Raw genomic sequence first — 27190 nt, forward strand, 5'->3', positions numbered from 1 at the left:
GGCAGCCGCCGCCGCTCCGCCCCCGGCCGCCGCTCCTCCCCTCGCCCAGGCCCGGCGCCGGCGGGGGCTTCCCGGGGCCGCGCCGCCTCGGCAACGCCTGCCCGCCGCCTCAGCGCTCCCCGCCCGCCGCGGGCCGCGCGCGCCACCCAGCGACGCGGGGCGGGAGCGGCAACGGCTGCGCGCGAGGCGGCGGGGGGGGGCCGGCGGCCGCCGTCAGCCGCTCCCGCTGCAGCGAGGCGGGAGGGGCCCTGAGGAGAGCGGGGCCCTGAGGAGAGCGGGGCCGACGGGGGGGCTCCCGCCACGGCCCCTCACCCACGGGAAGGCGATTCGACAAAACCCGCACCAAGTAACGCCACGGCACCGGCACGGAGCTCCCCCCGCCCGCTCCGTTCGCCACTTAAAAACCGAGTTTCTCCAGTAGCACTGTGCCTTAACAAGCCTGCACTGCAGCCTAGAGGACAAAGACATTCAGTGATCAGATGCACCAGACTCAACGTCTATTTTTTAACCACTGGGAAATTAAAGGCTGCAGCTGAAAATGCAGCTTTAAGGTGCTCAGAATTTCTCTGTGCCCTGTTTGAAAAGCGAGCATTTAAATGACCTGAGCCTAGAGACATTCAGTTTTAAATCAGGCAGAGCAGAACCTCTGACACAGTGCCCAAGGCACAAAAGCCTCCCGTCCTCCTCCCCGAGGATGGAGCTGTGGGAGACTCCCTGGGGAAGCCTGCCGCTAAAGGCTCTTCCTCGCCTTCCGGATGCTTCTTCGCCACAGAAGATGCTCTTCCTCGCGTTAGGCTCCTTTAAAGCACACTCTTACACCAAAGCAACCTTTCAGAGGACAGATGATCAAGACAGCAGTTAGAGTTGAGACAAAAATAGCCACCTGTTCTCGGTTTGTTCGTTGTTCTTCCTCCTTTAAGCAGGAAACAGGACCTACTCGGTAACTAATGATCAGTCAAGGACTCGCGACAAGATGGAACAGGGGAGGATTTCTCAGTAGCAGTGTGTTTCTTCTCAATAACACTGTTATTCTCAGTTGGATGAGGGCAGAAGCGGCCTGCCCTCAAAAGAAGCTTGGCCCGTGCATCTTGTACAGGGTCAAGTGGACTCCATAGCAGCAGGGACATAAAGCAATATGCCGCATTTCCCACTAATCAGTTTGAGTCATTATCTCATTTTAGAATTTCATACTATATAAAACTACTTTTGAGTGCTTGCAGAGCAGAAGGGCACAACAGGCCTGCATTGTCATCCAAAGCTGTTTTTGGCTTTGCATAAGACCAAATTATTACTGAATAATGGGAGAAATTTAAATTCAGTTTAGCATTCTTAAGAAAATGCCAAATTTATAATCTGTAGCTTGCTGAGAAGATGAAAGCAGCCAGGCTTGAAGAGGTACTTGAAGCAACAGAAGAAAGAGCTAATAGGTTGCAGGGTTTCCCCAAATCTTTTCTCAAGAGTAGGGACAGACAGCGAGCTCAATCTGGTCTATGCCATCCTGACAACAGCACCAGACAGACCCATGCTACCCTTGCGGTGACTAAAAACACATTGGAAAAATTGTACGGTGTTTGCAAAACTTGATCTTCCACTGACCAGCACTGCATAGAGGAGAAACACATTGCATCTCTGAGCACTTCATTTCTCATTTCAGTTGAAGCTCTCCAGGTCTGGGCAGCCACCTTGCTAGGTATTTGCAGAGTTACCACCACAGACCTGTTCTCTGCTCAGCCACTCGGGTACCGTTCATGCTGTAGACCCCGAGGGTTTGTATTCTGTATCTTTGCAAGAAGTGTTTCTATCGGGGAGAGATTTGGAAAGTGTATTCGGGAAGCTTTAACAGATCAGAATGAAATATTCCTAACTTCTTGTATATCACAGATTAAAGGTTACAAAACTACGTTCTCTATCATAGGAGGAAGAGAGTGAAGATGTATGTTTAGAAGAAACACAAGGAGCCAAGGGGAGTACTTTAGGTGCTTTTAAAAGTATAACACTAACTTAGATTCCTCCTGATTATTTCATGTAGACTATGCCATCCATGTGAGCTTTAGCATTGGCATTAATTATTTACTGTAGAAGAAAACTCTCAAGATAAAACATTGCTAAAAAGAACAGATCATGCATTGTATTTCTGTTACTATGACTAAATGGCTTTGTGACCTCTGCGCCTCAGCTGTAAAGTTAGGATAACCCTTCTATCTTCACTATCCTAACAATTTATCAGTATAAAGCACAGTCAAAATACAAGGAAAGCCACAACTTAAATTGCTTCATTTTTTCACCATACTAACTTTGCAGGGTGGCTCAAAAAAAAAAAAATCAAACAATTTTTCTACATTGTACAGATCCAGTTACTAACCACCTGAAGTATTTTTGGAAGACAGTTAATAGCATTTTAATGTTGAATAATACACCCAAATTGTCTTTTGCAAGTAGTTTTTTGCATTAAGTTTTAGCTCATTTATTCTTAAGTTTGCAAACTGTATCTACTTTTCTCATTTTACAGCACAGGATAGAAAGAGTATAAAGGGCAGACTTAACAACAACATTATTAGGGGATTTAAGCTACTAGGATTTAAAATTTCTGAATTACAAGGCCAAGTGTTTTATGTAACCTTATGTAACATTCAGAAAGTCAGAGAAATCTATGTTTATATATATTCAATGCTTTCTTGTCAGTGTTCTAAGAATTTCAAATCCTTTGCATCCCCCAACAGAAAGATGAAAACCCCACTTTTTTTTATTATTTTTTTTTTTTTAACTTTTTTTACTGGGTCCACAATATCCAGAACAATGGCAAAGCAGCAAAAGAAAAAAAAAAAAAAGCAAAGGCCATGTAGGAATTCCAGTGTCTCATAACAGGAATACCCTGCAATATGTTGGGACTCTTTCCTCCTTTGTTAGCATATCTCCTGTTTGCTTCCTACCTTTTATCTCCATTTTGTCTTGCAGCTGTAAAATAACTGGGCCGCTTTCAGACACGCCAGATTATGATACACATCAGCTTTGTCTGTTGTAACCACCCCAATGAAATGCTTTTTATACAAGCATGACCCCTGAACTGGATGATGTCCCTACCTTCTCTAGCTCCTTTCACATCATCTGCTATTCTCATCTGTCCCTCAAACTCTGTTCCTTGTTTCTGAGCATTGCCAACGCATCTGTGACTGAAAAAAAAAAAAAACCATATCAGTAACTCACTATTACCAGGTGCTCAAAAGAAAGCATTTTGAAGAAGTCATTGCACCACAGAGAAAAAGAACCATGTTCTCCTGTGGAAAGCAAATGTGGGGGCAATAAGCATGCTCTTATATACGTTCTTAAATGTAACATCACAGAGCCTGATACAAGTCTTTCACACTGATGAAATGCAAGGTATTTCCTTATACTATCAGTTAATAAAGTGGTAGTTCAAGTAGAAAGGAATGTTAATTGGAAGGACAGGGAATGATATCTTATTAGCAACACTTCCGAATTGATGTAATAAGAAATGCTGGTTAAATAGCACAGCACTTCTTCAAATCGCTTTGTGCTTCATATTTCTAAAGCACTTTTAAAAATCAAGCATACTACATTAAGTCCTCAGAGACAAATTTATCTCCAGTTTGAGAGGGCAAATACACAAGTGATCTATCACAGCTGCACAAGGAGTCTGAATTCTTAAATCTTGGCTACAATCTCGCCTCTCCAAGAACCAGCTGTACCATTTCTTGCATACTTCTACAGCATCCAAGAACAATAGTGTTACCGTCCAATGCATTTTTCCTCACACTAGTATTGGAAGCCATTTATGAAGCTACCTTGAAGCTGACTGTTCCTCTCTAGTGTTACCACATGCCACTACTACATAATAGTATCTGAATATTGATAATTGCATTGCAAGGAACACACGTTCATCAGAAGTAATTCACACAAGTCTGAAACTAGAATGCCACAGCTAGTTTTAAGATAACAAGAAAACTTCAAAGGGGTATTCAGCACTACTCTGAGTCTCTCTCCTGTTGTTATACCAAGGAGAGGAGGATTTTCAACTGATTACTTATGAAAATCCCAGAAAACCTTTGTATCTGCAACCATATGTGAGTTTTCAATTTCGTAACATAACTGAAGTCCTAACACCTTGTTAAGAGCTCATCACCTTGAGAAAAGTTAAGTACTGTTGGCATTTAAAGGACAGAGGTGTTATTGCATGGTATTTAACAGTTGCATTCCTTCCTCAAGGAGGCAGCAGTAGGGCAAGTTACAGCCTTCCTTTACAGTTAGTTTCTTAGTTTAGGAAAACTACCGGCAGGGATTACAGTGATTTGTAGAAGTAGCATTGCTGACCTGCATGAACGTGCATTTTAGTCTCATTCCCCTGAAGTGTCCCAGGTTAGCTTCATCCGGTGCCTCCCCTGCAGATTCAGTCCAGGCCAATATTAGCATTAGGCTGCTCTTTCAGTTCTTATCCAACCCAAAGCGCCCTATCAGGTTTACTTTATCCTGATAGATATATGCATTCCTGAGGACACGTTCCTTAGTCTTTGCTCCTGCAATAGCCCCACTCCCTTGATTCTTAGTGGATTTTACTTAGGACAAATTCTCTCATGCATGGAAGCTTGCTGGAAGGCACAGAAACGTTAATGGACGCTAATGGTCCAGTTGAACAGCCTGTGCCCTTGCTGCGAAGTGCGCTTCCAGCCTCAGTGACAGTGCCCCCCACGCCCGCTGTCCGCCCCAAGCCAAGGAACACTGGAGGAGAAGCATTTGCAGAGTGCGGGTCAACACCAGACCAATTCTGTGGAAGTATACCTTACATGAAATAGCGTCCTCTAGATTCAAGATATTAAAAATGACTTCTTAGGGAGATAAAATTCGCTATAACTCCAAGCTGCTAAGTGAAAATTATATTCAATTGCACTTTTTCAATCCATCTGTTGATATTTAATTTCCTCATACAAAACTGTTTACACACAGCTTTATTGCTTTTTACAATCTTTTTCAGGCTGATCAGTCCTCTACTACTCAGTTTTGTTATACTAAAAACATCCCATAATGCAGATGACATTACTTTTTTTTCAGTCTGGTATCCTTTTTGAAAATAAGCAATTAGGACTGCACGCTATATTAAAAGCGTTGCTGAACCGTGGTTTTACACAGTAACATTATGTTACCAGTTTTGTCCTTTATTCCTTTCCTAACACAGTTTTTTTTTAATGCTAGCAAGTATGGGACTGATGTTTTCACTAAACTATGATAGCCCAGGATGGCCTCCCCAGAGGCAAGTCTGCTTGGCATTCATCACTACGTATGCAAAATTAAGACAGATTTTTCCCCACACATGCACACTTAAACTACACTGAGTGGTTTGCCATTTTATTGTCTAATCTTGCAGTCTGCCTGCAATCCTTCAGATTTTGCTCCTCTCATTTTTTCATTATCTAATTTATTCAAAATATCCAGTACTTGAAATTTCAGCAGCAACACTAGAAAGTTACTTGCTCCCACAACAATTCACATGTTAAAGAAGAGTCAGTTAACTGGGAAATCTCTCCCAGTTTCAGAGCTTTATGCATTTGGATAGAAATTCTGAAGTTAGAAAAATACTACACTTGAATTTTAATACAGGCAGCATGAATTTTTAAAGCTCACACCATTTCAAGAATACCACACCAATTTCAGCATTCCTTTAGGAAAGGGGTGAGGTGAGCCGCCAGTTTCTGTGCAAAGCAAAGCAATTTCTTCCAGCTACAAGACATTCAGACTCAAGTGCACAGATGAAGCAGAGAGGGTTCTTTCAGCTGCATACCAATATTCATAGAATCACAGAATGCTTTGGGACGGAAGGATATTAAGATACGGTGTTGCTGTTCGCAGTCTTTTTTTCACCTTCCCATAGCTACATAGCCAAGTATGAAAAGTATTGAACCATACAAAGGAAACTAGTCACGCATATATGAAGGAAGGTACAGAACAGAAGTCATATGATCGGCCCCGAGACCAGCAGGCACCAAAGCCCTGCACAAAAGGGCTAAACAAAACTCAAGTCTTTTGTCGCTAGGTAAATGTTTACAAGGGCTGCCAAGGCATTAGATATGGGAGAAAACATTTGCAAGTGGAATGGGTTCAAGTTAAAACTTTAATACAGAGAGTTATACCAGTTACTTACAGTAACAGTGAAAACCTCCACATCACCAGGAGCACTTGCCAAAGGTGACGGAGGATGAGGAACCATCTCCCAGGCCTCATAACCTACACTTCATTATGAGGAGTGCTCAGGCAAGCGATACAACGTTCAGATTCATTACTTGCAGCTACTGTAGGAACAAGCACATCACAGGTTAGTCAACAGGACTGAAGGACAAATGTTTTGAACCCTTGCATACTTTCCATGTGCAGAGATTTGCTCCAGAGAAGGGAGCAGAGCAAGCAAATGTTTAAGACTGCTATGAAAACAGAGCCCACTTAGCTGCCCCAGAAGAAGGAGGAAAAGAAAAAAAAAGGAAGCCCATCTACTTTCACACTTGAGAATAAGGATACATTCTTCCTCATTTTTACTTATCTGACAAAGTAACTGAGAAAAAAACATTTTATTTCTATATCCATTTATTATTCCAGTCTGTAAAAATATAAGACTAATATACAACTACATCTAGCTTGATTTTGTAAAATCAATCTTCATTCAGTGAGATACCAATGTACATTATACATTAAAGTTGTAAGAAAAATACTGATATTTGACATTTTAAACAAGTTCATTCATGTAAAAATCACATTGCAAGTAAAATTTAATTAGAAAATACATAATATTCACAAAAATACACGTTAAAGACAGCTTGTGAGAACATTGTCCTAAATTTAATTCAGATGTGGAAAAAAAAAAAAATGATTCACAGTTAGGCTTGACTTATCCAGTACCATAGCAGAACTTCAAAGTAAATGCATCTTAATTCTATTAAGAATTTGTTCTTTTTCCTATTAAGGTGCACTTAAATCTCCCAGTTGCAAGTAAGGAATGACTTGTCCCCCCACTGTGCATGTACACAACATATAACACTAGTCAAAGGAATTTTAGTTTTCCATTCCATTTTGAAATAATTTGGGTATTTATAAATTAATTTATAAAATCTGGATTGAAAATACAATTTACATATACAGGACACTTAATACACAAAGATTACATTAATAGCAGCGTAATATTGTCAATCATGCATAGCATCCTCACTATCACTTCTGGATTTTTTCTTTTTTTTTTAGCTAAAGATAAAATCTATATAAAACAGTCAAGCCTTTAAGTATTTTCTTCCAAGGAGAAAACTGTAAAGATGTTAAAAATTTAGGAGGTAGTGAATGAAAGGCTAACAATATCAGCATATTTTAAAAAACCTTATACTGAACCCCAGTACCATTTATATATAAGTTTAGCCACTCATAATCAACCGTTGATCATCCTGAAGTAACAATTTAAAAATATTTTGTAATTAACAGTGTATGCATTAGTAAGATATGGAAGAACTTTAGAAACTTCATGGTAACTGCAGCATTAAGCAATTACATGCTGTGCAGTCTGTCATTATAACTGTAAATACACACTTTTAAAAAGCCATTTTTAGCTTTATTCTTTAATTTCTAATCAAGTCCCAAATGCTTAGTTTTACGACATGTTACCAAATTTCTGTAAAACAGAACGTGATGTGCGTCAAGAAGAATATTATCTCACATTCAGATTAATCAGTTTGCAGGAAAGGTCCTAAGAGATGACTTCTCATGCAATTTAGAGAAGGACCCTAGTTAAATTTCTACAAGTCCTTAATACTGGCATATATATTCAAAATATCCATGCATCTGTTATAAGTACAGGTTAGGTAACACAGAGTTTGGCAGCACACTAACCTTGGGTGTTTGTACCTAAGCAGTAAGTTACCTTGCAACACTGGCATTCTCGCACTCAACCCTCCTGTGTAAGTTAACAGCTCAAAGCCATTATCCAAGCTGCAAAATACTAATGGACCACATTAGACCCATAATGTATTTCCACTGAATGAAAACATTACACCTGCTTTAAGTGCACTACCAGTTCATTTTCTGTATCTGTGGACCTCATTTCTCATCCAAGTGCCTTTATTCCTTTGATTATTCACAATACATTCAAGTAAACAAAAGGCACGGAAGTGCAAACTAGCATAATAAATGAAAGTCACCCTCCACTGATGATTTCATACAGGAAGGAAAGTCTTTTGATAAAGGAAAAAAAAGACATTTTAAAGTAAACAATCTTCCTTAAATAAAGGAAGTGTAGAGCAGCACTGACAGAAAACATGTCTATTTAAAATCTACATGTTGCAGAATGAATATGTCTTTTCCTCATTTCACACTAAGTGGATGTAGTTACTTCATTTTTAATAATTATTAGCAAAGTAAGTAAAACACTTCAAAATTCTTGTTCATGTTGGAAAAGATTCCAGGGCCTCCCCATATGCACAGTGAAGAAACCATAAATAAATCCAACAAAGCAGAGCTCTAACCTGTATTTGCAGAGTGCCATTGTCTGTTATGCCAACTCTCCATAAATCAAAAAGGGCATGAATACAACCTTTCTTGACATCTGAGACTTGAACTCCAATGGTATTGAAGGCTCAAATATACTACTGCTCATGGGATATGAATTTAAAATTCGCATTTAGTAAAATTAAACAGCAGTAGTAACAGAAGCAATTTTGGTTACATCATTACAAATACAGTTTTAGCCTCTGATGTCGTACAAAGACTTTTACAGATGCCTTACCATTAAACTTACAGTTAGTCTCTTGTTAGTAAAGTTACCAGAGGTAGATGTTTCCCCAAGATAGACTGAGGGGAAAAAAGGAAGGGGTTAGTCTCCTTTCCCGCTCATCATATCTCCCCACAGGGTAGAACGTGCTTCCAAGAACCTAGGCTACTGGCTCTGGTAAGCACGGTACCACAGTACAGAACTGGTAGCATCCCACTTCTTTCTCAGAGGTTGACATAGACTGCTGGATCCTTGGCGAGAAGCTCCATCCATCCTTCTCCCCAACCCTGTTAGTACCTGTCTCATTTTCCTGCCACAACTTGTGTTCCCAGAGAAGGGTCAGGTTGGGAACTGAGTGCCAAAGTGGTAAAGCAGGAGATACTAAAAGGGGAAAGGGCAAAAAGAACGCTAGCAGCCTCTCCCTGCAACTCTCCTAGTAAGTTTGCAGCTGACTACACACATACTTACGCACTTGCAGTATCAGGATTCGTCATCGGTATTTTGTTTTACATATAGCAACTTTGTAATATTCAAAACATCCAGCCAGTGGTACACAGAAAGATCAGCATTTACAGTTTAGTTCATTATAATGAATAATTTAATATCACATGGCTCAAGCAAGTTCTATTAAAGCCTCATTCTGATTTAAAACGTCTTTTTAATCCAGGGATTTAATTTAAGATGTTCTAACTTGTTTAGGTTTGAAGAAAGTCACTTTTTACATAATTCAGACTCACTACAGCAAACCTTTCCTAGTAGAAATCTTTACAGCTTCTACTAGGACTGCGATTTTAACATAGATTTCGTTATGTTATTTCCATAGCATTAAGTTTACATTTGATTTCTTTGAAATTTACTGGGATTAGCAACTAAATCCAATGTCATCCTTAAATATTGCAAACTAAAATGACAACAGGTCTTTGATACATAAGTGTTAAGACTTTCACATTTGAATTTCGAAACCATAGTCATTAAAAGTAAGCTTTCCTGGCCATTCAAAACAGTAAAGGTGCACGACTAACGAGCCTGTGGTTGCACATTCACTTACAAGGGAACAGTCAACTTCAGAAGCTCCCGCCTTCAAATCCTGACTGTTATCAAGTTGCTGACCACTATCAATACCCCCGTTGCTCAATGTGTCAGTCGGGGAACTAGACCAACCAAGAACAACTCTTCCCACCCCACCTCCTGCTTATTTTTCAGTTTCCTCATACACAGCGGCACACAAACAGCTCTACCAGCTGAACAGCAATCCAGAACAGGAATGAAGTGGCTAAAGCAGCTCCATCATACGTAAGCAGCACTTCAGATGAACATGAAACCACAGTACATTAGTCAACCTCACACAATAATGGAAGTTTACTTCTATAGAACCAGTAGTATTCGGTACTAAAAAAAAAAAAAAAATCAAGTACTTTTAAAAGAAAGCTCACAGCCATCTCTTAGCTATCCTTCATTTTCAATTTAAATTTTCCTCATCCGATTTCAGTCATTTATCAATTATCTTCCGTCTTTGTGAAGTATTTACATTGAAGTGCAGAATTAACTGAAGTTAGTCAACTCACATAATTTTGAGCTTCTTATATTTACTTTTTTCCCTCCGTTTAATCTAACTGCAGTGCTTGGTAGATGGAGAGGTATAAAATGTATTACGTATTAAGCCAAATCAAAACACGCATGGCATCCTTACTCAATACAAAGTACACCAATGTAGTTTCATAGTGTTATTATAGTTCCATCTTCTTCTAGTGACTTATGATTTGGATCTTGTACTTCATATTCCATGCTAATGCTGCCCGCTGAATGATTCAAGTTCATCTCACTGGAAGGAAGGAATCCATTTTGCGTTGAGTCATGAAGGAGTTCAATTTGTGTCAATGATTCTAGGCTTTCACTGGTAGGTTCAGCTTTTGGAATCTGCTGTGGCTCGCCACTATCTTCAATAATAATGTCCTCTTCATCGCTTTCCTCTTCTCCTTGCAAGAAATTTGCTAAAATATTTGGTGTGCTACTTGGAAGGCTAGATTCAGTAGACTGACCGGAGCTGCCAGAAGTCCGACTGTTCCTCACAACATTATTTCTCTGGTTTGCTGGTCTTACTGTAATGATCAGGTTACGGCTGTTTGCAATCATCATGTCTGTAACCTGATCAAGGCTTTTTCCTGAAACCTCTATTCCATTCACCTCTAGTACTTCATCATTGACAGCCAGTAAGCCTGTGCTTTGAGCCAGACCTCCAGGGACAAGCCTAGATATGAAAATCCCTGGAACTTTCTCTAATCCATGTGGCGTTACTCTGACGCTAGAGCCATCTCGTATATAGAATCCAAGGGGTTTGTCAGTTCCATATTTGTAAAGTCGTACCCTGCGATGGGTTTCTGGAAGAATATCTACATCTATAATAGAAGACACTGGTCTGAAGTCTTGTGGCATGCTAATGACAATGTGTGGCTTCTTCTTGTGATTATCCGGACGTAACACATTTGATAAGACATTTTTCTTCCTTGTCATAGTATCCGTACCAAAGGCACTGTAGTCTGCATCTTCTGTAAGACATAGCACATTGATAATTAGATCACTTTATATGTGGTCCATATCACATTGCTATCATGTTTTAGGTTAGCAGAATGAAATAGCTAATCTAGAAGGTTTCTGGCTTGCTGGAGTAGAAACATTTCTCTCTACACATGAAACAAGAGCTTTAATGTTATGAGATTCATCAAATACTTTTGATTCATAATACTTTTGGTGTACTACTACCAAAGCAAAGACAGCACACAAAAAAATTGAAGTTAGCAGCAGTAGAGACACAAAGAACTATATTCTAGCTGCTTGAGAAAAAGGTTAGAATGGAAAGAGTATGTTCCTAGAAACATTTTAATTTTATTCAGAGTAATTCCACTTGTTAGTTTTCTCTCCTCAGGTTTCAGATCATTGGAAAAGAAAGAATGAAAAAGGGAAAGCAGCCAGTGTGCCTATTATTGCCTAGTCCCTGGAAGCTAGCCAAGTGACCTGGATTCAAACTCCAGAAAGCTTATTCCATTCTGCACTCTCTTCCCTGCCCCCATGCACTGTAGGTAAAATGGCTGTGGAGCAGAAACAAAGAGATCTTGCACACAAATACTTCAAGCAAAGCTGTTCATACAAGCAATGCTGTAACTGCCACAATTTGATACAGAAGCATGCAAATGGCTTAGAATTTAAAAAAGAAAACATATGCAAGTCATACAAACACTTTTAATGGAAAAGAAAGTATGTTCTGCAGAAGCAATTCTGATGTCTGAAATGCCTATTTACCAAAGGAAGCTTCCATTTTTCTTTTTAGTATGCTATAACTCCCCAAAAACAATGAACCAAAACACATTCAGATCTGAGTTTCCTTGGATCAACACTTGTATTTTTGCAATGTTGCATAGATTATTTTTTTTTCTGCAGTGGATAAAAAAATAATCAAGGAGAATTGGTTTGCACTAACCCTGGGACTCAGAGAAGTTGGGATTTCTTTGTATTATCACATTAAGATGCCATTGGTACAGCCAAGAAAGTACAAGAATTGCTATACATTTTAATCTGTGAACTGAAATAACTATGGAAATGCGATCCTAGTGTGAAATTTCAGGAGATCTGTCAATTGCTGATGAAAAAAAGTACAGTGAGAGTTGGTAAGTAAGAAAACTTTTTTTTTTTTCTAAGCTGAGATGAAGATACACAGACATGTACCAGTTATATTTGGACTCTTCAGATGCTTTAAGCAAAACAGAACAGAGAAATTAATTCCGAAGCAATTGTCTAACACTATTCCAACAGGTAATACTGACCCCTCCCTTCCCCAGACATTAGGGCTGCTGAAAACAAGAGTTTTTTAAGAATAAAATGATTGGTCTACTAAGGCAGCCTTGGATTTAGTATTCTGAAAGATAAAGGACAACAGGAAAAGAAACAAATTTAAGTTAGCCCACCAAAAAAAAAAAGGATGCTTATTATGAACTCATATCTTGCTCGCACACAATAGTAATAAAATAGTTCATCAACATGGTTTAAAAAAATATGTCCTGATGATGGCCTTCATTTACATTTCTTATTTTTTTTTTTGTTTAAAAAAATAATCACATCTTAAGGAAGGCAAAGGTCTTTGCTAAAGACAGAACATCTTTTGTATTAAAGTAAAATTTACAGATAAAGTTGTTCAACAATTTGACATAAACAGGAATTGTTTCTGAAGACAGCTAAGTCTACACAGCCATACTATACTCTGGACTTGCTTTTGTGACAAACTCACTTACTTTGGGAAACCATGGATGCCTCTCTAGAATATTATATCCACCTTGCATAGTTAATTTTTTACTTCTACTGTTTCTCAGATTTGGCCATCTTTTCACCCAGACTGGTGTTTCTGCAAGAGTTACTGAATGAACAAAGGCAGCACTAACGCAAATTGTTCCACACATGTTACTTTAGCACAGACACTTCAGGTGAGAAAGTGCATACTGAGAGCACCCTGGGGACTTTGCTCTCCCACTTCACCCACTGAGAAAAATCTGCTTCCCTCTCTCCTTAGGATCAGCAGGTAAAAATGAAGCTAAATCAAGGAGTGGGCTAGCAAGAACAGTACAAAATTTAACAAAGACAATGACAAAGTCCTGCACCTGGGATGAGATAAGCAAAGAGCCCAGCACAGGCTGTGATCAGCGTGGCTGGGGAGCAGCCTGCTGAAAGGGACCTGGGGGACAAGCTGAGCGCGACTCAGCAGCGCGCTGCTGCAGCAAAGGCAGACAGGACCCTTGGGCTGCACCCGCAGGAGCATTACTCGCACAGACAGATGTGATCGACCCACTACCCCGCACTTGTCAGGCTGCACTTGGAGTACTGTGTCCAGTTCTGGTCCCCACAATTCAAGAAAGGTGTAGACAGGCTGGAGAGGGTCCAAAGGAAGGCCATGAAGATAATCAAAGGGCTGGAGAACCTGCCCTATGAGGAAAGGCTGAAGGAGTTAAGTCTTCTCTCTCTGGAGAAGAAAAGGCTCAGGGCGAACCTCACTACAGTATTTCAGTACTTAAAGGGTGGCTGCCAAGAGGACAAAGAGACATGGAGAAGATGGGGTGGCACTTTTTTCCCCAGTGGCACTGGGAAAGGTTTCATCTCAATATAAAGTTTGGGGGTTTTTGGTTGGTTTTGGGTGGGGTTTTTTTGTGGTTTTGTGGGGGTTTTGGTTGTTTTGTGGTGTGGGGTTTTTTTTTGCGTTTGTTTTGTTTTTTTTCTTCAGTGAGAACAATCACTAGAACAACCTCCACAGGGACACAGTGGAGTCCCCATCACTAGAGGTTTTCAAGATGCAGTGGGACAGGGTGCTAGATAATATCATCATAGGCTCCCTTTCCCATAAAAGGCTGGCCCAGATGATCTTTCGAGGACTTCTAACTTGGGCTGTTCTATGATTCTATAAATTGTACAGGAAGAGTAGGAAAGTAGAAGCAAAGAGACGAACCTACACAAGCTATGCTTGAGAACATTAGATGATTGTGAACACAGGAAATAATTTTTAGTTTCTTTGGGAGTCTGAAAGGTTCTCTCAGAAAAGCATGGAATTACTATTGTTCTTCCGCAAAAGAGGTTAAGGAGAAAAAAAAATTGTAATTTAAGGCTAAATTAAAATAACATTAGATCTCAACATCAAGCAAGAAGGCTTTAGAAATAGCGTAAAATCTGTTCTTCAGATGCCTAAGAGTGTTAAGGCAGTTGTGTTGAAGAGTGGGTTGATTAAAAAACAATCCAGCCTCTCAAACAAAAGCATATAATAGGTGGACTATGTCTGAAATGTAAAACACCTCCAAAAATGCAAACTTACCATTTTCTCTGTAAAACGCATTTTGGGATATCTAACCGACTGAAGATCAGCCATTAAAAATCCTGTACTCCATTGCTGAAAACTAACATACTGATTTTTCAGACAACATGGAGCAGTTCTTTTAATGTTTGCTTAAAATTTATGATCAAAGAAAAAAGTGTGAGAAGTTTTTGCCCTTATCTCTGACAACCCATCCAACCAGTTTCACATTAGACATCTGGTTGTTACATTGGGAGGATTTTTGCAATTCAATGAGTTGCAATAGCTTTTCTTTTTTCTTTGGAACTACAATTGCTTACAAAACAACTTGGAAAGGGCAATTGTGAAATAAGATATTAGACAGAAGGGTCTTGTTTGCAGTATCTTTTACTGCTAAATACAAAGTAACACAATGACAGCAAGAAAGTGATAATATAGGTGAAGATTTTAGATAAACAAAAGACAATGGTGACTTGAATATTAGAATTAAGAATGTTAATGAGTGCCAAGGTTATTTTTTTAGGTCATGGATTTCCCCCTCCCCCAGCAGCAGCTGGTATGCATCTTACTGATCTCAAAAACTATGTGAAAACTTTTTTGTGCAGTGCATGTCTAAGTAGCATGGATCTCTGACACCTTACAACTCTGGTTTTAAGGCTGCACAATCAACAGAAAATTCTCAAGACTAAAGAAAAATATTCCAAGGACCAGAGAGACATTGCATGGACAAGATATGTCATTTTGCCTCATTTCAAAAGCTTCGCTTCTTTTTGGTTTGGTGACACATATTTCTAGGCATTTAACACCACATTGCTCCAGAAGAGCTCTGTTCTTTGGGAAGTTCTCCAAAGAGCCAATGAGTAAGTTGGAAGCATTTCAACTGGTTAGTTCCATATTGTTCATACCTTAAGCCATATTATGCTTTTTTTTTTTTTTTAGAGTAAGCTCATCTAAAGAAAATAGGAAAATTGTACATGCACAATTTATTTGTGCTAGAGTGCAAGCTGCTGATGAAAACTGTAGGATATAGGGACTAACACATTGGTACCAGTGAAGCACTGGGTTTCTATTGCTTTTAGTATAAGAGTTGGTTTAGAAACAGTATACAGGAAAACAGCGGATCAAAGCATTGTCAGTATTGATTTTCTTACAAATGCTCTTCCACATGCATTGCAGCACTAAAAGATATTCAGTTTTTGAGTTCTTCCTCCTTAAATTCAAAGTGCACAAATTCAGATTCTTATCAAAGAATCAGACAGCGTATCTGGTATTTTACACACCCTGTCATATCAAATGTATATGATATTTGACATTCCCAGCTTGCCACAGTGGGCCGTAAGGCTTCTTCACCTTCATAGCAGGCCACATACCAGGATCCCTCTCCTGCCACTCAGGCCTTCTGAGGCTACATGGCAAGTTTGGCATGTACTAGATATACAAACATACACACATTTATTACATCCAAGAAGTAGATTTGTTATGTCCTGCAAATGATCACAGTAAGTTTGTGCTTTTTACCCAACAGTTAGATCTAGAACTATTCGCAACTTCCTTCCCCAACAAGAAATGAGAGGTCACAAAACCCATCACCCAGCTTGCCTCCCACAACCATCAGCTGATGAGGCTTAAAGCTTTTGTCCAAATCAAGCTTTTCCACAGTTAGTAGAGAATCATGAAGATCAGTTACAAAAAGACTGGCTTTGAAAGAAATATTATGTAAATATATGTGTGTCAAATAACAGATTCAAAAGTGCTTTTTAAACAAAAACTAAGATTAGAAAAACATTTATTAGAAGAGATATGAACTTTAAAAGTGTCTTTCAGAAAACAAATATACAATCAGAAACCTTAACATCAAGTTGGTGCTTTTAGAAACTTCCTTAAGTTACATGACACATTGTTGAAGTAAAAGCATCCCAAAATTGCAAGCCATACGTCAAAACATTTAAGAAACGATACAGCATTGGAGGGTAGTTGTTTTGCATTGTAACTAGTCTTAGTAGTCTAATAATTCAAATCTAGCACAAACCTTAAGATATAAAGTTACATAATTTGCAAGAAAAAGAAATAGTGAAATGTTGATGAAAACTCATCTCCAAATCTCAGCCAAGCAGCATGACTCTGTTTAACCTCTCTTCCACTGCTAAACAAATTTTCTAAAGCAATATTCTCAAGTACAAAGACATCTTTGTTCTGGCACCTAGCTAATCAGATTAAAGCTGCAGCAACAAATATTTTGGCATAAAACCAAAGGACAAGGTGTTAACTACAGATAGTGTTAAGGAGACCGTCCACATAGTGCAAGAATGATTTTTCCCCTAGCAGTTTCAAGCTCAAGGTGGCACCGATCTCTATGTACTTATTACATGAAATTTAACACAAAAGCCCACAAATGCCAAATCTGGTTTCAATTTAACATGGTTCAAGACATATGTAAAATGTTTTTCTGATTTACTTGCAAAGCAATGTAGTATTACCCTCAAGAATTAAATTTTCAAAATCCCCAAATCATTAGTACATTTGAACACAGATGCAATCTAGCATTTTTTAAATAAGCCCCAACAAATCTTACCTCTTATTTAGTCACAAGTTATAATAAAACATGGTTTTAGGAAACTAACTTATGTTGTTAGAAAGAGGACTCACAAGAGCTAGGATATTTCCTACAGAGTTGTTTAAAAAGCCAGCTCCTCTTACTTTTCACCAAAATAAAGCTTCTCAGTGAAAAAGTCTACCCCAAGAGGCACAAATGAATCAACCCTTCAAAGAACCCACTTTTTACCATGTACATGCAGGAGTTGTATATTGTAATTTAATATCCTGCAAGTGCATTTTAAGGGCATTATAATGAAATACACCTTCTGTTAAGTTATCATCTCTATTATTCTTGTATTTACAGGGCAAAGTCCCCCACATCAAACTGCCCTTCAGGGTCTGCATGGACTACGTGTCATCCCCCCTATTTTATCTTCAGCAAGATTTTTCTCACAGACAGAGTGACTCCCATACATCTGGATTTAATCACGATACATCAGTTTAACCTTTAAATTCCAGATGTCAACAGTACCTGTTAATCTGTTAGACTGCAGAATGAAATTCCAATAAGCAACTGTTTTCTGCAAACTGATAGCCATTCTTGACTTGTGCAGCATCACGTTCCAGTTTAGATTTAACACTGGAGAGCAGTTTAAAAATATTTTAAAGGAATTTAGTTAAATTAGAAGAGTCTAAGGGGAATAATGCGATTTCATTTCCTTGCAGGATTTCTAGGTTTCTTACCACATTAACCAATACAGATAAATGCTTAGGACAGACAACCTTCTAGCTTTCATAAATTAGGAGTCAGAAATCAAACAGGAGAGAAAGGAGTGTTTACTCCGGCATAACAACATTTCTGAAATTTCGGAGTCACATTATCACAATTGCCACTTATTAATAACATTGCAAAAGCATCCCGTTGCTTCCATTTCAATCCCTTAAGGTGCTCCTTGGATGCAATATACTAAAAAGTTAATACTATTTACCCTAGATTTTACTGTAGTCTGCTCATACCTTATGTTAGCTTTCCACAAATTGCATACAGCTTCTAAATAGGTAAGACAGTATAATAAAATTTCGTATCTTTTAAGATAGCAAAAACTTTCTCTCTTCCCCACAGTGGCTTTTTGCCAAAGATCTTAAATTCCCAACTAATATTGCTGGAAATATAGGCAAAGTTCCATTATAAAACCCACAGAAATTTTCCAGTTTAAGAGAATGTAAGAAAGCCACAAGAAGCCCTGCAGGCGGAAGAGTAACTTGTGTCACTTCCTAGTTATAGTTCCAAAGCAGCACAGATCAAAGCTGCCCCATCAATAGCAGGTATTTGTTCAGACATTTGATTTTCAATTTCAGAGGTACAGCCAATAAAGATCTGTGCAACTGGATGAATTAATCACATCTAAACAAACTATGCTGCACAAACTATGCTGCACAAACTATGACATACCTCCAACTCCTGCGATTCAGCTTTAGTTACAGGCAAATTATCACAAATAAAATACAGAATCAAGTTATTTCCTCCTTGTTTTCCATCAAACAAACCTCTGTTCTATATGGCAAAGATGCTAATGGAATCAAAGCCTCAATTTAATCAACAGAAGTGATCAAAGTGGTCACAACTAATTCAGAACAAAGTACAGTGCTGGACTTGGATGCCAGCCTGGGTTCTTTATTCCCTGAACTCTATAGCTAGAAGACTCTGGTGTCAGAGGGAAGGTGATGACAACTGATACTTTCTACATAGCTTTTCCTGCTAATCGATTCTTGGCATGATAAACTCAAGTGGGTTAATCTTATTTCTAGTTCTGCGCATTATATCAATTCTATTATCAATTCCTCGCACCAGAGTAGTAAGAAATAATCCACAAGACTTTAAATAAAGGTACAATGAATAAAGGTATAAGGTGTTATAAATATAATGCTAGTAACAGTCAGCATCAAACATGCAACACTAGTAACAATCTAAAAACATATGGTGTTAAAATACAACCTCAATAATCCCAGGCTGACAAAGTGGCTTACCTGTCCTCGTCATATGGCTACTGTAGGAGATTAAAAGGAATCCTAGACCTTTTCTACCTCTAGGTTCTATTAAAGCAAATAGTTCGTTCCTTTGGCAATTCAGGACTGAAAACATAGGCCTCACTAGACTACACGTTCCTTAATACAAACAAAGCAAACATTCTGGCAAGCAGCCACACTGGTTTTGAATATTGTTTGTGTGTCAGGCTGTTGTAGAGCTTGTTCATTTTTTGAAGTGGGAAAGCTGATAAAAGCTTCCGATGCCCAAGTATTTTCTAAGAAAAATAAGCCTGTCTTAGCAAGAGCCAGAACAGCCAGTGCACATATTTATAAAATAGCTATGCAAGAAGCAGTCTGCTATTCAAAGATCAGCTGACTGCCTTATTAGGACAGGAATTGCACATGCATGTGTTCATGTATATACACACACACAATGCATGCACACTCACACCTGTAGGCAAGTAAGCAGAAAACCAACAAGTGCAGAAATCAGGTTTTCTTGGCTTCTTTGGATTAAAACAATTTCAAACCACATCACTAGATTTCTCCCCTCCCCTTCAGTTCCATATACTGAATATGTTCTCCTGGACAAGAACAAATTACAACTTCAGATTTGATTTTTTTTTCCTAATAAACAAAAGCAGACACTAGAAAGAGACAACCAGAACTTTGTGCCTAGAAGACATGCTATTTTTAAAGGCAAACAAACTAGGCAGGACTCACATTTGAGGTCTGCTAACTGAAATAAGCTTGTCATTTTGAAAGCTTCAGAATGTTTTATCAGGAAAGTGTGATAGGAGTAGCATATTACAAAGTTAGTCTTTAATTTATACTGACATTTAATACTTCATGTAATAAGACTTTCAAGATTCCTTTCCATCCTGTAACAGCCTCTCTTCTTGTCTGATCAAGATCGGAATTTTAAGTGAAAGGCATCCAACATACAGAGCAGAAAACCCTAGAGGTTTGAAGTTTATTTTAATTCACTTACATAAAACCAGAAAGAAGCATTTGCTAGAGATTTAACTTGACTTTAACCGAACTAAATACAAGCAAAAAAGCACAAAGCATAAATAGGTTGCCCGAGGAAGCTCTTGCAAGAGAGATGAGTTGGGAATACCTTTCATGATCCATAATTATTACGGAATTCAACATGATGAAATAGGACTGAAGGGTTTTTTCCTCCATACGTCACACTTTACTGCAACATGGTATAACTGGATAAACAGATGATTCACAGACTTCAAGCGCACTTACCTTTTCTCTGAATGAAAATCCTGAGCAGAGGATTGGCTGTGGAAACTGCTTTATGATAATTGTCATCATTATTGATAGGCAGCAGGTCTCCATGAATGTCCGTATATCCCACTAGAACGTCAACATTTGGTATCTTGTGCACATGCTGCAATAATCCATAGAACTCCTCAAACTTTCCAGGTTTGGATCTCTCCAGAGAAAATCGTCGAAATTCTGCTCCAAACTACAACAAAATATATCTTACATCATTAATATGGAAATCTAACATCCTCAAGCAATAGAATGATTTGGATGTTAAGCCAGAAATGTTACGGAATTAAAAGCGCACTAAAAACTACAACTGATAATTTTGAAGTGGCATGAAAAGGTCATTTTAAACTGTGAGGGTTTTTTTCCAAAAGTTGTATTTTTGGTCTTGATAAAACATGTACATTTGAATATGCAAAAGTTGTTTTCATTGTTCCATTTAGGTCGAGCATTCACTGATATGGTAGCTTAGCGTTAGGGTGACAAACTAGTGCAAGAATAATTGCAGATTCTTACATGCTTATGAAATGGCCATGCTCTGGGTAAGGGACAGAATTCATACCCAGCACTGATGTTGGTAGCTCAAAAACAAGATTATGATTAACCTTCTGTGGTATGTGACTACCTGGAACTTTTTCAAAGAAATTTCAGTGCACTTTAGAACGGTATGTATAGATTGTTATACAGCTATGGTTAACCTACGCAAGACTGAGTAGTTTTCAGATTCCCAGTTGCTTGGACAAGAAATGAAAAAGCCACTTTGACCTGAAGACTACAAAGAACGGCTGCTGCTTTTCAGTACAAACTATGTGCAGTGAAGCTTTAGTGAGCTGATCTCAAGTCAATTCTGCCCTTACCTAAAGGGAGATATAAAGGAAGCAACCAGCCACTACTCCTTAAGAGCATTCAGAACATCTGCCTGCACAATCAAGACTCAAAATCTTGACTGCACAGTCTTTTAAAATGTGGTTGTATCCAGGGTATAAAACAGACAAGAGTCAGAAGATATGCAAAAAAATCATTTAATCACTGGCACTGTACTTTCAGGTGTAGCATTTGCATTTAGTCAGTATGATCATTCAACAAATAAAATCCAGCTCCCTAGTCCACTTGTGCTTCAGTCTCCTATATCACCTATATTACAAACACTTATTAAAAAACAACACTAGCAATGATTCAGTGGTGGTAGACATAAGACTAAACTGGGTGCAAATAAAAGCATAAGCATTTGATGCCGACTAGACAAATTTTAATTTTATCAGGCATAACTGGTAAAATGATAGTGTTCTGCCCAACCCAGGCAGGACCCAAAGCAAGCAGAATACTGGATAAAGATTACTCCAAAGCCTCCATATCAGGCACACACAACATAAGAAAGATGCTAAAAGGAATTAAGAGAGAGCAGCAGCCAGTTTACTAAAAGCAGACCAGCCTGTATAAGACTTAAAAGGGTAATAAACTATTCACTAAAAAATAGAAAACAAACAAAAAGTCAACTGGTGGCATTTTTTTTTTTTTTTGTGAATTCTATTGCTGACCTACAGTGAACATAAAGACTTTAAATAATTTCTTCAGCAAGTTTAGTTTTTAGCAGAACAGAAGTGCACATGGAACAAAATATTCCCTGAAAGTTTGAGCCTTACAGTGTCACATACTTGAGTATATGTTACACACAGTAGATGTGAAGGTGCACATTACCAGGCCTCTACACCAACCTTTACCTCACATTTGATTACAACCTTTTGGAGAATAAAAGCTTTAGAGTTCTCACATACAAACAAAGGAATGAAAATAAGGAGACAAGGACCCCATTGTTAGCACATTAGCACCACGCTAACTCAAACACAGCACAGCAAAACAAGCTACACCTTCCAACACCCCACCTTCCTCCAAAAGTTTCAAATAAAGGAATTATCTGGGAACATTCCTCTTCTAGAAATACCCCAGTTACAGTAACATTAACTAACAATAAGGCAGAAGGAATGATTCATACGTGCTTACAAGAAAAGCAAAGAAAAGGCTGGAGGAGGAACTCCCATCACATCAGAAGCAGCACACTTAATCCTGACGTCAGTTAAAGACTTTATCCTGTGCCTCTCAAACCTTTCTTCAGCTATGTAAAGTATGAATGCCACAGGAATTGTCCATGCATTGCATCAATTTCAATTGTTTGGTTTCGAAAGACTACGTAGTTTAAACATAATTCAGTAATAAAAGTTTAAAAAGCCAACAACCTCACTCTCAGTTTGGAGTAAGTGTTAAATCCTATTGCAGCAAGCATACACAGGGCCAGATTTTCAAATGTGTGGTTTTATTTTTTCCAGGTTGGTTTATACATAGTTGGTGCAAACACCAAGAGACTAATACTCTGGCTATTATTTCCTAACAGTTTGCCATATGCTCAATATTATTATAAAGCAGATAAAAGACAAAAGTAAAACTATGCAATTTCATAGTTTATTTTAACCCCTAAAACATTTTCATTTTATGTCAAATGTTGCACTCTATTCTATTAAATAGGCTGCCCTTACAACTTATAAGTTTAGAGGAGATAAAAGATTGGAAAAGACTAACTTAAGAAGAGAAGGCTTCTTGCCACCTGAGCTCTTTACAAATGCATGCTGTTACACTGCTAACATCTGGGACAACCCAGTACAAGCTATGCCAGCATACTAGGAAGTTACTGTAGATACTGACTTAAGTAAGACTTACTTATGAGAGACATCTTTAAGTCCTCTGTAACACTGCATACTGCTGCTATACTGTCAGTCTCCAGCAACGATAGAACATGAACTACAGTAACCATATCTGTCTTATCAGTATATTAGATTTCATTCTCAAAAAATATTATTCCAAGTCATATGGGAGAGGGGGGGAAAAAACCTGAATTTTATATCTAGAGAACAATAAGTTTATTTGGGGGCTTTCATACCATCACCAGGAACTCTAGTTTGGGGTATAAAATTTTATTTTCTATGACAAGAAAAAGGGCTAACTGGAATTAATATACTATGAGGATTCCCCAGGGCAAGTTCAGAGCAGTTACCCAAATTTAATAAACTAGACTAACAAAAGGATTTTGCTCATATAACTGCAACTACAGTTGGGCTGTGCTGGCACAGCTTTGTCAGTTGGGGCACGATTATTGATTTGGAATATCTAAATAAAGAGTTTTATATCGCTGATAAGCCTTCAAAGCCTAGACCTCTCCACAGTAATGGCTCCCTCCACCTCCCACACAAGCCTTTCTTCTTTCTCTTTAGAATTGCTTATTTTCATAAAAGGAAGATGACTCCTATGCTATATTAAATCAAGGTGCTGTTAAATAATGCATTAGCGACAAGTAGTTCTAGGAATGCCTTGAAACCTGCTTCATAATATGCAGTTAAGAGACAGTCCCGGTTCATTATAACTTCTACACTTCTCTGTACAAACACCAAAGGACACATCACACAGGTGATCCCTAGATATATTTTAAATCAAGGAAAACACACAATGGGGGAACAGTAAGCCTAGAGTTTTGGGCTGACAAAACAAGTCTTTTGTTTATAAACACATTGTACCAACTGTTTTCACCTTATAAGAGCACAGATGAAAAAAAGACTTCACCAACCACGATTACAACTATGCTTAACTAGTAGTTGAAATCATGGCTAGCAGGTATTCCTGTGCTTTCTAGTTTTGTCCACATAAAAAGTTAACACTTTAAAGAAATCATCATCATTCAAGCTATAGAGACCAACCATACTTTCTCTAGAAGTTTTAGCACTATGATATTTATCCTTAAAAAAGCCACACAACACAAGTCCTGACTGCTTCACCTATACTGCTGTTGTAGCACTTGATTCGTAGGAAAGGAAGGTAGAGAATACAGATGACAGACTGTAGACCAGTTTAAAAAAAGCCCACAGGAGAGAGATTTTTCTACCAATGGAAAAAAATACATTCCCATGTAGGTGCAATTGCCTAGACAATGAAAAAGGGGTTTTAACTCAAGTTACACACATTTAACTAATAGCTTGACACTCCACCTCCTACTGCACATCCAACACTTTTACAATTGTTAGCTGCAGAATGACATGTCAACAAAATATTACAAATATAAACCAGAACAGAAAATCTAATTTCTTTCAGAACATGAAAGTTTTGTCAGCAAGTCTTTGCCTAACCAGCACGTGAAAAATTAACAATAGGAAGAACGGATGCAGATACACCCATGAGAGAATCTGGAGAACCGGGCAAAGCTTTGACAAGGAGAAACTATTGGTATAAGCTGTAACACACAGATACACACCTATAAAACAATTGCCAGTAAAATCCTCAGACAGCCTCTAAAAGAAGGCAAGCTCTACTTTAAAGTTAGTTAGTCAGGGCTTACCTCCATCAAGTAATGCAAGCTATAAGAATATGCTCTAGCCCACCAAAAAAGTACAGAAGCACATAGTCACTAAGTTAAATAAAAAAAAAAGAAGTACAGAAACACTAAGTTAAACAAATGTACTCTTTTTCTAGTTCAGACGAAGAGCAGGTTTTGGAGTTTGTGAATTATGTGTCTAAACACCTCTTTTGGCCCGGTTATCCCAAACTTTCCCCAAACATCTACTTCTCTGTATGTTTTTTAGTCTATGCTGAAACTAAGGGGCCATCTCCACTAATCTGTTTTGGTTTTTTGGGGTTTTTTGGTTGGTTGGTTGGTTGTTTTTTTTTAAAACACTTCGGAAATACTTATTCTTTCCCCTTGCAGCCAGCGCACCCCCTAAGCCACACCACCACCTAACTCCCACCACCTCAGCCTCCGAGCAGCCTGAGGAGGCCGGGGGGAGCTGGCTGGGGCAGGGACGGGCAGGTGGGGAAGGGGGCCCGCCCCCGGCCGCAGCCCGGGCACCGCCGCCTGCCCGAGCCCGGCGACCCGAGGGGCGCGACAGCGACAGCGGGGCCGTGCACCGGCGGACGGCGGCCCCTCGCCCCCGGTGCCACCTCCAGCAGGTGAGTCAGCAGCTCTCCCTGCCCGCCGCCGCTCACCGCCCTTCGCTCACTGCCCCACAGCGACCCTAGGACCGGACGCCCCCGCAGGGCAGGGCCAGGCCGGGCCGGGCCGGCTCCTTCCCGCCCCGCCGCCGCCGCCCGCGGCCCGCAGGCGCGGTGGCCAGCACCCACCTTACTCTTCACCTCCATGGTGCCCAGGCCCCGGCTGCCCGCAGCCCCGCGGTGAGGCCGGTTCATGCCGCCGGAGGGTCGGTATCTCGTCGGTGTCACCTCTTCTCTCCTCTCTCTCCCCCGGGGGCCGCCGGGCGCGCTGCGGGAAGGGGAGAGAGGCAGCGGGGGAAGGCGAGCGGCGCGGCGCCAATCCAACTGCCCCCGGCAACCGCGGCCGCTCCGCCGCCTGCTGCCGCCGCGACGCCTCCGCCCTCAGAGCGGGGGGGGCGGGGCCGCGGCGGCTCCTGGCACCTGCCGAGCCAGCGGCCAGCCGCGCGGGCGGGGCGGGGCCAGCGCGCGCCACCGCCGCCACAGCGCCTGCGCCGCCGGGAGGGCGGGGCCGCGCACCTGCCGCCGGCGAGCATGCGCAGTCGGCGGTTGGCGACGGGGGCGCGCACCTGCGCCGGGCTCGGCGGGGCTCCAAGATGGAGGCGCGGGTGAGGAGGAGGAGGAGGAGCCGTTGTGTGATAAGGAAGTCTTTTTTTTTTTTTTTTCCTTTCTCCTAGGGAGCAGGTGTGGGATGTGCCTCGGCAACCTTTGCCCCGGAGTGGCCGGGTCTGGTGTGTGCACACAGGGCTGCGGTGGCTGAAGCGCGGTTCCCCGCCTTCTCCTCAGGCGCCTCAGCGCGTCGCCCCCCTGCGCTGGGGCCGGCCCGGGCTCCGGCTGCGCCCCTCGCCGCGGGGAGCCGCTAGCCCGCGGCTGCGCGCCCTCCCACAGCGCTGGGGAGGCGGGTCCGGCGGCCCGCCGGGGCTCGGCGCCTCGCAGCCTCCCTGAGAGGAGCCCCCAGGGCCAGGCTGCCCTGAGGGCGGGTGGCATCAGGACACCTCAGGCATCGTGGGATCCTGCGAGTTCAACACAGAAAGTGCACCGGTGTTAGTATGTGTATCGACAGAGATACACAAAAGTCCAGATCGGGCTCAAAGTTTGAGCTCTCTTACTCTCAGGATGCATCTGTACGCTCATCCTGGGTGTAAAGATGTTCGTGGAGTTTGTTTTCATTTTAACCACGAAAAATATTGCAGGATCTGGTAACACGTCAGAGTGGTTGTCTTAGGTAACCTTGTTTATTGGTTTAATTCTGAGATAAATCAATTCTTTTCATATAAAGGTCTGCTTAGCTACCCTGAGAGAGGTACTGACAAAACTCCTTAGAGGAGAGACCATAAACACCTTACAATCTGAAGAAAAATGACTTTTCACTTATATAATTTTACATGTATTGGCAAGAAGAATTAATCTAGTTATGTCAACAAATCTTTGAAATATAGGTCTTTCCTTAATCTGTAAACCTGAGAGAAGAGAACTCCGTGTGAGGTATCCCTGTGTAGACGTTATGTAGATGGCTGTGAAGGGAGTTCAGACAGCTCCTTGGAGTTGAGGCAAGGTATGAGTGTCTAGTCAGTTCTCAAGTCTCAGTTGGTAATCAGTAATTAAAAAAAACCCATCCAGTGCTGAATCACTTTTAAGTCGGTGCCGTTTTTTGTACAGTTGATCTTACTCCCACCATGCCAAAGGCAAAGAAATTGCAGCTATCACTCGAGCCAAGACAAGTTGTAATTAGTGCAGAGGAT

General features: G+C 40.3%; 1 protein-coding gene across 1 annotated transcript; it reads right to left on the minus strand.

Moving 5' to 3' along the window:
* Positions 1-10265: 10265 nt before the first annotated feature.
* Positions 10266-25776, minus strand: PARD6B (par-6 family cell polarity regulator beta). Its single transcript, XM_082325654.1, has 3 exons — positions 25581-25776; positions 20397-20619; positions 10266-11298 (listed from the first exon to the last, which is right to left on the minus strand). Exons 1-3 carry the CDS (start codon positions 25644-25646, stop codon positions 10469-10471), a joined length of 1119 nt encoding a protein of 372 aa, XP_082181780.1. The 5' UTR covers positions 25647-25776; the 3' UTR covers positions 10266-10468.
* Between the last annotated feature and the right edge of the window lie 1414 nt (positions 25777-27190).

Source organism: Platalea leucorodia, assembly GCF_965183815.1.
Source record: "Platalea leucorodia genome assembly, chromosome: 13".
NCBI classification, from domain to species: Eukaryota; Metazoa; Chordata; class Aves; order Pelecaniformes; family Threskiornithidae; genus Platalea; species Platalea leucorodia.